The 10,896-nt window shown below is 42.6% G+C and overlaps 1 protein-coding gene across 2 annotated transcripts in view; it reads left to right on the forward strand.

The window, feature by feature from the left end:
- The window catches only part of GEMIN8 (gem nuclear organelle associated protein 8), a 45,239-nt gene extending 35,047 nt beyond the window's left edge, over positions 1–10,192 (forward strand). For both annotated transcript variants that reach the window (XM_079973091.1, XM_079973092.1), the window contains one exon: positions 9,287–10,192. In XM_079973091.1, the coding sequence (XP_079829217.1) occupies positions 9,287–9,543 (257 nt within the window). In that variant the 3' untranslated portion in view covers positions 9,544–10,192. The remainder of the gene's footprint in view (positions 1–9,286) is intronic.
- Positions 10,193–10,896: the final 704 nt, after the last annotated feature.

A 10,896-nucleotide genomic window follows, 5' to 3' on the forward strand; every position in this document is an offset into this window, starting at 1 on the left:
GAGGAGGGCAAATGTTGTCCCTATTTTCAAAAAGGGGAAAAGAGAGGACCCAAATAATTACCGCCCAGTCAGTCTGACATCAATACCAGGGAAGATTCTGGAGCAGATCATTAAGCAAACAGTTTTTGAGCACCTAGAAAGGAATACTGTGATCACCAATAGTCAGCATGGATTTCTGAAAAATAAGTCGTGTCAGACTAACCTGATCTCGTTTTTTGACAGAATTACAAGCCTGGTAGATGAAGGGAACGCAGTGGATGTAGCCTACCTTGATTTCAGCAAGGCATTTGACAAGGTGCCCCATGATATTCTTGTAAAGAAGCTGGTAAAATGCGGTCTTGACTATGCTACCACTCAGTGGATTTGTAACTGGCTGACTGACCGAACCCAAAGGGTGCTCATGGTTCCTCTTCATCCTGGAGAAGAGTGACTAGTGGGGTGTCACAGGCTTCTGTCTTGGGCCCAGTCTTATTCAACATCTTTATCAACGACTTGGATGATGGACTCAAGGGCATCCTGATCAAATTTGCAGATGACACCAAACTGGGAGGGGTGGCTAACACCCCAGAGGACAGGATCACACTTCAAAACGACCTTGACAGATTAGAGAACTGGGCCAAAAAAAACAAGATGAATTTTATTTTATTTTTATTTTTTTATAAAGATTTTTATTGATTTCCAATTTTTTAACATAAACAAAAAACAACATAAAAACAAACACAAAAACTCATATTTTCTTAACCTTATTTCCATAACCCTCTTTTCCCGGACTTCCCCATACCTTTCCCTTTTTGCATCCTTAATTTAGTACCATTATTCAGCAACCCTTCTTAACCAATTAAATATAAATTCATTCTCTTTTTCTATTACACCCTAAAATTAAACACAATTTTCCGCTGCAATTCTACGTCTTCTTTTCCCTCAGCATTTTAACACTCCTCAATTTTATAATAATTCTTAAGATACATCTTAAATTTCTTCCAATCTTCTTCCACAATCTCTTTCTCTTGGTCGCGGATTCTGCCGGTCATTTCTGCCAGTCCCATAAAGTCAATCACTTTCGCCTGCCATTCCTCCAGCGTGGGTAGCTCTTGTGTCTTCCAATACTTTGCTAGAAGAATCCTTGCTGCCGTAGTAGCGTACAAAAAGAAATTCTTATCCTTCTTCGGCACCAACTGGCCGACCATACCCAAGAGAAATGCCTCTGGTTTCTTGTTAAAGGTGCACTTAAGCACTTTCTTAATTTCATTATAAATCATTTCCCAGAAGGCCTTAATCTTTGGGCAGGTCCACCAAAGGTGGAAAAAGGTACCTTCAGTCTCTTTACATTTTCAACATTTGTTATTGGGCAAATGATAAATCTTCGCAAGCTTGACTGGGGTCATGTACCACCTGTAAATCATTTTCATAATGTTTTCTCGTAAGGCATTACATGCCGTAAATTTAATACCTGTGGTCCATAACTGCTCCCAGTCAGCAAACATAATGTCATGACCTATGTCCTGTGCCCATTTAACCATAGCAGACTTCACTGTCTCATCTAATGTATTCCACTTAAGCAGCAAGTTGTACATTCTTGATAAATTCTTAGTATTGGGTTCTAACAATTCTGTTTCTAATTTCGATTTCTCCACCTGGAAACCAATTTTCCTGTCTTGTTTGAAAGCCTCCATTATTTGAAAATAATGGAGCCAATCTCGTACCTTGGACTTTATTTTCTCATAACAAGATGAATTTTAATAGGGAGAAATGTAAAATATTGCACTTGGGCAAAAAAAATGAGAGGCACAAATACAAGATGGGTGACACCTGGCTTGAGAGCAGTACATGTGAAAAGGATCTAGGAGTCTTGGTTGACCACAAACTTGACATGAGCCAACAGTGTGACGCGGCAGCTAAAAAAGCCAATGCAATTCTGGGCTGCATCAATAGGAGTATTGCATCTAGATCAAGGGAAGTAATAGTGCCACTGTATTCTGCTCTGGTCAGACCTCACCTGGAGTACTGTGTCCAGTTCTTGGCACCACAGTTCAAGAAGGACACTGACAAACTGGAACGTGTCCAGAGGAGGGCAACCAAAATGGTCAAAGGCCTGGAAACGATGCCTTATGAAGAACGGCTAAGGGAGCTGGGCATGTTTAGCCTGGAGAAGAGGAGGTTAAGGGGTGATATGATAGCCATGTTCAAATATATAAAAGGATGTCACATAGAGGAGGGAGAAAGGTTGTTTTCTGCTGCTCCAGAGAAGCAGTCACGGAGCAATGGTTCCAAACTACAAGAAAGAAGATTCCACCTAAACATTAGGAAGAACTTCCTGACAGTAAGAGCTGTTTGACAGTGGAATTTGCTGCCAAGGAGTGTGGTGGAGTCTCCTTCTTTGGAGGTCTTTAAACAGAGGCTTGACAACCATATGTCAGGAGTGCTCTGATGGTGTTTCCTGCTTGGCAGGGGGTTGGACTCGATGGCCCTTGTGGTCTCTTCCAACTCTATGATTCTATGATTCTAGGTAGAGATTTGCACACAAAGAATACTAGAAATATATAGGGCAGAGCTATAGCTCAGTGGTAGAGCAGATGTTTTGAAAGCAGAAAGATCTTGGTTCAATCCCCAGAATCTCCAGGCAGGACTGGGAATCTCCCTTGTCTGAAACACTGGATACCCACAACCAGCCAGCAATGATGGAATAACGGTGTGAGTCTCTATAAGGCAGCGCTCTACCTTCCTCTCTTGTAACCCCACCAAACCCGATCTTGTACATGCCTTGTGCATATAATGCTTTCTGGAAACAAAATCACTTCCTAATTGTAATTAGATAGGGATGGAGCTCTTTAAAGTCATGCACTTTGGTGCAATGTGTTTCGGCATTCTGGAAACCAATAAAAACGGCATGCTTTGGAGTTATCCTTTGCTCTAATTCCTGTGTTGCCAGCGATCTTCCATAAGCGTGGAGTAAATAATGCTCTAGGTAGAAAGCTTAAAACTAATGAATGCTTCCGTCCAATTTGTTGGTTCATTTTGTGTGCGTTGGCAGAACTTCAGTTTGTTTAATTTGAAATACTGGCCCACAATGAAGTCATTGTATAAACGATGGTCTTCAAGAATCTGTAATATTGTTTTTATGTCGCTGCATAGTTCAAATGGCTGTTTCGTATCTGTTGATTAGAAATAAAGCCTATCTCAGAGTATATTTTAAACATTTTCTGCAAGGACAAAAAAAATAAACATCAGGGGAAATTCTGTAGTCTAAAAATCCATTAACTGCTGTTCATAGAATCATAGAATTGTAGAGTTTGAAGGATCCCTGACAAGTCATCTAGTCCAACACCTCCTGAGGGAAACTGTTTCACTGCCGAACAGCTCTTACCATCAGAAAGTTCTTCCTGATGTTTAGTCAGAATCTCCTTTCTTGTAACTTGAATCCATTGGTTTGGGTCCTGGCCGCTGGAGCGGAGAAAACAAGCTTGCTTCCTCTTCCATGTGACAGCGCTTTAGACATTTGAAGATATGTCTCCTCTCTGTCTCTTCTTTGGGCTAAACATACCCAACTCCCTCAACTGTTCCTCATAAGGCTTGGTTTCTAGACCCTTGATCATCTTGGTCACCCTCCTCAGCACATGTTCCAGCTTGTCAATATCATTCTTTAATTGTGGTGCTCACAACTGGGCACAGAACTCCAGGTGTGGTCTGGCCAAGACAGAATAGAGTGGTACAATTACTTCTTTTGAAGCAGCCTAGAATAGCATTAGATTTATTTTGCTGTTGCATCACCCAGTTCACTCATGTTCAGCTTGTGGTTTACTAAGACCCCTAGATCTTTTTCACATGTACTACCGCCACGCGGGTGGCGCTGTGGTCTAAACCACAGAGGCTAGGGCTTGCTGATCGGAAGGTCGGCAGTTCGAATCCCCGTGATGTGGTGAGCTCCTGTTGTTCGGTCCCTGCTCCTGCCAACCTAGCAGTTCGAAAGCATGTCAAAGTGCAAATAGATAAATAGGTACCGCTCAGGCGGGAAGGTAAATGGTGTTTCCATGCACTTCTCTGGTTTCGGTGTTCTGTTGCGCCAGAAGCGGCTTAGTCGTACTGGCCACATGACCCGGAAAAACTGTCTGTGGGCAAACGTTGGCTCCCTTGGCCAGTAAAGCGAAATGAGCCCCGCAACCCCAGAGTCGTTCGTGACTGGACTTAACTGTCAGGGGTCCTTTACCTTTACCTTTACCTTTTTACTGGCAATCCAAGTTTCCCTTGTCTTATATATGTGCTGTTGGTTCTTCATGCCTAAGTGTAGAACCTTACAGTTGTCCCTATTGAAATTCATGTTGTTAGTTCTGGCCCAGTTCTCCAATCTGTTCAGGTCATCTTGAATCTCAACTCTTGTCTAACAGCTACCCATACTAGTTTGGTGTCACCTGCAGATTTGATGAGCATTCCCTCAATTCCTTCATCCAAATGGGCTATAAAGACATTGAAAAACAATGGGCTCAGGGCAGAATCCTGCAGCCCCCCACTTGTCACACTTTTTTCCAGGATGAGGAGGAACCATTAGTGAGCACCCTTTCGGTTTGGTCAGTCAACCAGCTACAAATCTACCTGGCAGCTTCTCTGGAGTTGCAGAATATTTGACTTCTTCTTAGCCACTGTGGACAGAAAATGGCAACATTCCTTTAAGGTTTAAACACCTAGGTTAGAGTTGTGAAATCTTTACCCTGAGACACGCAGTTCCCTTCTGGGGACATCAGTTAACTTTGTGTGCTTAATCTAAAGAATGGGAAATAGTTGCATTTCTATAATTTGCAGAAATTGTACTGCTAGCAGAGCTGAGCTTTTCTTAAGAGTAATGTGTGTCCCTGCCCAGAATAGTCACCTTTGCTCAGGCAATTTATACCACACGTCTACTATAAAAGCCTGCAAGTCAGCTTGCACACACTGGTAAGGTAAAGGTAAAGGGACCCCTGACCATTAGGTCCAGTTGTGGCCGACTCTGGGGTTACGGTGCTTATCTTGCTTTATTGGCCGAGGGAGCCAGCGTACAGCTTCCAGGTCATGTGGCCAGCATGACTAAGCTGCTTCTGGCAAACCAGAGCAGCACACAGAAATGCTGTTTACCTTCCCGCCGGAGCAGTACCTATTTATCTACTTGCACTTTGACGTGCTTTCGAACTGCTAGGTTGGCAGGAGCAGGGACCGAGCAACGGGAGCTTACCCCATTACGGGGATTCAAACTGCCGACCTTCTGTCCTAGGCTCTGTGGTTTAACCCACAGCACCACCCGCGCCCCCAGTGCAAACACTGGCAGGAAATACAGATACTTAAAATATCTAATAGCATTATATGGGGGAAAAACCATGCCATCCATCAACATTTGAAAGCTCAGGACTTTACTATGATACACATGCTATACATTTTTACCTCAGTGCTGTCTAGACGGCAAACTTGGGCCTGGCACAAAACAGTGTTCAGCCATCCAAAATTTATTTAAGCGCATTATACTGGGGGATATTAGGTGGAGAATTCTTTTCTGGTTTGGGGAGACTTGTGTTAAAAGCTGTGACACAGTAATAAAAGCAAAGGGGAGGAGGTGAAAATGTAAATGATCTTTAACTGCTTTTCCACCACCAGAAACAATTGTGCTTGTTTGTGCCAATAGTGGAGAGATACAGAGTAAATTATGGCAATATTTAGAGGTGAGGCAAGACTTTCTGTCTGTGAGCATTGCTTCCCAGCAAAGAAAGGAATCTAGAAATTGAAGTTCCAGATTGTACTGTTTAAATATCTATTGTCCATGAGTGAGGTATAATTTGTCTTGTGAACCAGACAGATTGTCAGTGAGCTGCTACACACAGAAATAGTTTCCCCCCCTTCCTCTAGCCTTAAAATATATTGCAGATGTTTTAAAGCAGGTATTGCAAAACACTTCATTTTGGTATACAGTCTGCAGATTATTTCACTGATGAGTGAAATCTGGATGAGTTCTGGTGTGTGTGCATGTGGATCACACAGTGACCCTCTATATGGAGCCTTATCTCTCTCTACATGTGATAAAGATTTTTATCCGAGTCAGTAGCTGCATTGGATTTGAGAATTATTTTTATTTATACAATTGTGTTTATACATGCTGTTGTTTTATCTGTTTTTCAAAGATGCAATTCTTCAATATATGGTTTTATTTCATTGTGAAACCATTTCACAATGCTTCATAGGAAGTGATTCATAAATGAAATAGATAACAACAACCATCATTACTATTATTATTTTATTAAACACCTTTTAACCACTATCACAATGTGATTTATGCGTAATATCATTAAAAGTAGATAGAAATGCAAAGGCAAGTGTTGGATTTGTGTATTGACTAAGCCGTCACTAACAAATTTTTGAAACTTCTCTGACTGTTTGTTGTCTTTGTTTTTTCCATTCCATTGTTTAAATTGTATTTTTAATATCTATTGTTAGCCAGTTGGAGAGCTTCTGGGCTGAACAGCAGGGTAGAAATTTTCAAAATCAAATAAATACAATCAGCCTGTTTCTCATGCAAGATAACAATCTTTCCTGTTCCCTGTTGGAGACGGTAAGCAAGAACAAAGATGGTCTGTTTCCAGTGTGGCTTTTGGTGCACACAGCTGTTGCTTAAGAAGATCTACACATCTGGCTGTTTCCTGCAAAGACACACATTTTGGCAAAAGTCCACCCAACAGTAAAATAGATCAGCGTGCAACCTTTAAGTGATGTACACACATAAACTTAAAATATGGGATTATAAAATGTGTATATGCTGAGTCTTTTAAAGCTATGTCAGAAATATCTTTCAGTTGTATAGCTAGGCAGAGTTTCTTCCTCTTCCAGTGTGACATCCCTTGTTATTACAATAGAAGTAAAAATGCCCTCCTTTTTGAAATCAGCTTTCAGCTGGCTTCGTAGAATAAGACTGATTTGTGGATCCAAACTATTTACTTTTTTAATCTGCAGATAAATTTGGGCCACCGTCAATTTCCATGGGTGCAAAAGGCTTAAATATTTAACAGTCTTAACCAGAAATTAAACTCGCTCAGGCATCGCAGGATTGAGTGCATCAGCTTGAAGACTGGCAATTCTCGTTTAATACTTTATCACTCTGCTGCTGCCACCTTGGGTAGTGTTTAATAGGGGGGAAAACAAAGTGCATCTGTGTGAGCATTCAGGAGGTTGTCAATTTGGCAGGTGTCTTGACAATGCCAACAGCTGGGTTTCACAAGACAAGCTTAGCTCAGGTATGTGTAGCAAGCTGAGGCTTGTCCTTTCTCTTACCCTGGAGAATGTCAGCAGTTTTCACCAGCAGAGGTTTGGCTAAAGTTACACTGTCCTGTTCTATCATTTCATCGCCACAGCTGCAAAACAATTTAGGCCTGGTGGTCCCATTTTATTGGGGGAGGGTGGGAGGGAGAACCAAGTTTAATTTAACTTCTGTCATGTATGACGTGTCTGTTCTTTCCAGTGCAACATCTGCTCTAATAATTTGTTCACACTCTTACTCCTTTTTTTAAAGGGTTTACAACAGGAATAAATGTTATCTTTCCCCCAGTCCACTTTTGATTCCCTTTGTCATAGTCCTCATCCCCTGCATGCTTCCGTGCGAGAGCTTCCCCCTCCTTAACTTTAATTTTAAACTACTTGGCAGTGCTCAGGGTGGCAGTTTTAAAAGCATTGAAGCCAATGAAATGATCAAGAAGATAAAAAAGGCAAGAGATTTTTGTTATCTGATGCACCCATGAAGGGCAGCTACAGAAGAATTTTCACCGTGGCAGGTCAAATGCCTGCCATAATAATGGTGGTTGTGATGATCAAATGCCTGCCATGATGATGAGAACAACAATAGTCTTCCCCAGGCGACATAAAGCAGAGAGAGCTGAGGCCAAATTCCAGCAGGCAAATTCCAACAGCCTAGATGCAACCACAGAGGAAGCTTCCTCATGCATCCTAGCCAGGTCTTGTTTGGGCCACCATTGGGCCACAACCTCCTCAGCAGATCTTAGGAAGCAGACGTGCTGGCCTGGGAGAATACAGTCCCTCGTGTATCCTAAAAGGTAAAGGTAAAGGTACCCCTGCCCGTACGGGCCAGTCTTGACAGACTCTGGGGTTGTGCGCCCATCTCACTCAAGAGGCCAGGGGCCAGCGCTATCCGGAGACACTTCCGGGTCACGTGGCCAGCGTGACATCGCTGCTCTGGCGAGCCAGAGCCGCACACGGAAACGCCGTTTACCTTCCCGCTGGTAAGCGGTCCCTATTTATCTACTTGCACCCGGAGGTGCTTTCGAACTGCTAGGTTGGCAGGCGCCGGGACCGAGCAGCGGGAGCGCACCCCATCGTGTATCCTAGCCTCAAGCTATTTATTGGGGGAAAATTGTCCAGTAGCACCTTAGAGACCAACTAAGTTTGTTCTGGGTTTTGTGTGCATGTACAGTGGTACCTCGGGTTAAGTACTTAATTTGTTCCTGAGGTCTGTTCTTAACCTGAAACTGTTCTTAACCTGAAGCACCGCTTTAACTAATGGGGCCCCCTGCTGCTGCCGCACCGCTGGAGCACGATTTCTGTTCTCATCCTGAAGCAAAGTTCTTAACCCGAGGTACTATTTCTGGGTTAGCGGAGTCTGTAACCTGAAGCGTTTGTAACCTGAAGCGTATGTAACCCCGAGGTACCACTGTATCTGAAGAAGTGTGCATGCACATGAAAGCTTATACCCAGAACAAACTTAATTGGTCTCTAAAGCACTACTGGACAATTTTTTATTTATTTCAACTGCGCCAGACCAACATGGCTATCTACCTGAATCTATTTATTGCTGTGCAGGTAATTGCCAACACTCTGAATTGTGCCCAAAGAAAAATTGGCAAAGCAGTGCAGCTTTTAAAAGAAAGGGATAATATACTTACAGCTTCAAGGCTTGTTGAAACGGGAACCAGCATACTTGCAAGGCTCAAGTTGTGTATGGATTGTCTTTGTTTGAAAGGTTATGCATATGCCCAGTGATTTGTGTTTCCCATAAAATTTTGAATAGGGGAATTGTCAGATTTTACTTGTATTTAGCAGACAAAAGCGAAATGCTCCCCAACCGCCAAGCTTGCATAATATTTGGCATGTATTCATTGTTACTAATGAACTTAAGAAGTGTGGCGGGGGGGAGAGTTCCATGGAAAAATTCTGCCCCGCATCACTGTGTATGTCTTCGGGTCTGCGTATGTGGCCCGTGTGTAATTTTAAACCTGTCTGGCATAACTGAGGAGCAGCTTAAGGAGCTGTCTTGTGTTTTGTACAGGAAAACAGCAGGAGCTTGAAGCAGAACACCAGGACATGTATGTCGAAGCAGACCACGACCTTCACCTATCGACAGGCCGATCGGTACAGCCCCCAGCTGAGAAGCCCGGCGAAAGGAGAGGGGCTGAAATGAAGAAACTCTATGGCTTGGGTGCCAGCAAAATCCAAGCTATGGAGACCACCATGCAACTCAACTTTGATAGGAACTGTGATAAAAAGCAACCCAAGTACTGGCCAATTATTCCCCTGAAACTCTAAGGTTTGCATCCTTTTTCCTTTTAGGAATCTCAGGGCTCCATAAATTGATGCTCAACCGAGTTCAGTGAATGAATCAAGAGTCAGCAAAAGCCCCCTTTCTTATTTTCCTTTCCTCTTTCCAACTCTATTTGAATTTGTCTGCCAGTTTCCAGAGCCCATTCCAACCCAACAGGAAGAGCTGAATTAGTCATTTGTACTGTAGGGGATAGGGAAAATACTCTATAAAAATATATTTCAAGTAATTTGATTTTGGCTTGCCCTGGCTCTGCAGGAAATGAGGAGTAGCATTTGTTTTCACTTAGCTGTGCTGGGGAAAAGGTTAGAGACTATCCAGAATTATTATTTTTTTACATTTTTTTAATGTTATCTTAGATTTGCCCTAGATTTTAAATGTGACTTCTTTCCTGTCACTTCCACCAATACCCTGGAGGCAGCTATTGGCCAAGATACAATATATTAAATGACTGTAGTTTAACTATTTGAGGGTTTTTCTCAGATATTCTACCAGTAGAAGAAAGTTATGTTCGAGACTGAAACCTGGCCTGTGATGTTTCACCTCAGAAGAAAACGTGTGAAGAGCTTTCCCCCACCTCTCCTTTCAGTTTGTTGTTGTTACATGGTTAGGTAATAAAGAAGTATGAGATTACAAGTGTGTTTTCCAGCTCATTACAAAATTGCATTTCCCTCACCAGAAAGCAGGACAATCTTTAAAGGTCTTGGTACTCAGGATGGGGTGGGGGAGAATAAATATTTCAGAACTGATTCTTATGCTCAAGGACCACAGTTCAAAAGTCAATCAAGGGCATAGGCTCAGAGGGGGACATGAATTGTGCCTCTCCACTCTGGCTAGGAGCTCACCAATCTACTCTTCTTGCCAAGTGTTCAAGGGAGCTGAGGTGCAGCTCTGAAGACAATTAAGCCTGTGAACCTGAGATGCCGTCTACCATGCATACGCACGGACAGATTGTTCCATTGAATAATATTTATATCCCACCTTTCTTCCATGATGAAACTCAAAGCAACATGTATATGGTTCCCAAGCAGTCTCCCATCCAGGCATTGACCAAACCCAGACTTCATCTCAGCAATTTGGTGTCTTCAGACCGTATCCTGGGATCAGTCTACTTCCCGTCCATGGCACTTTTGAATCTGTTAATCCCCAAGGCCATTCTGGTACATTTCTACATTGATCTGCATTTTTTTAAGATCGGCCTCCGAAAAATTGCATTGCATGGAACACTCCTAAACCCAAAATACGCCTTTTTAAACAAAGTACAGTTTTACCTCAGGTTAAGAACTTAATTCGTTCTGGAGGTCCATTCTTAACCTGAAACTGTTCTTAACCTGAGGTAC

The sequence above is a fragment of the Podarcis cretensis genome (assembly GCF_951804945.1).
Source record: "Podarcis cretensis genome assembly, chromosome: 4".
In the NCBI taxonomy this organism is placed as follows: domain Eukaryota; kingdom Metazoa; phylum Chordata; class Lepidosauria; order Squamata; family Lacertidae; genus Podarcis; species Podarcis cretensis.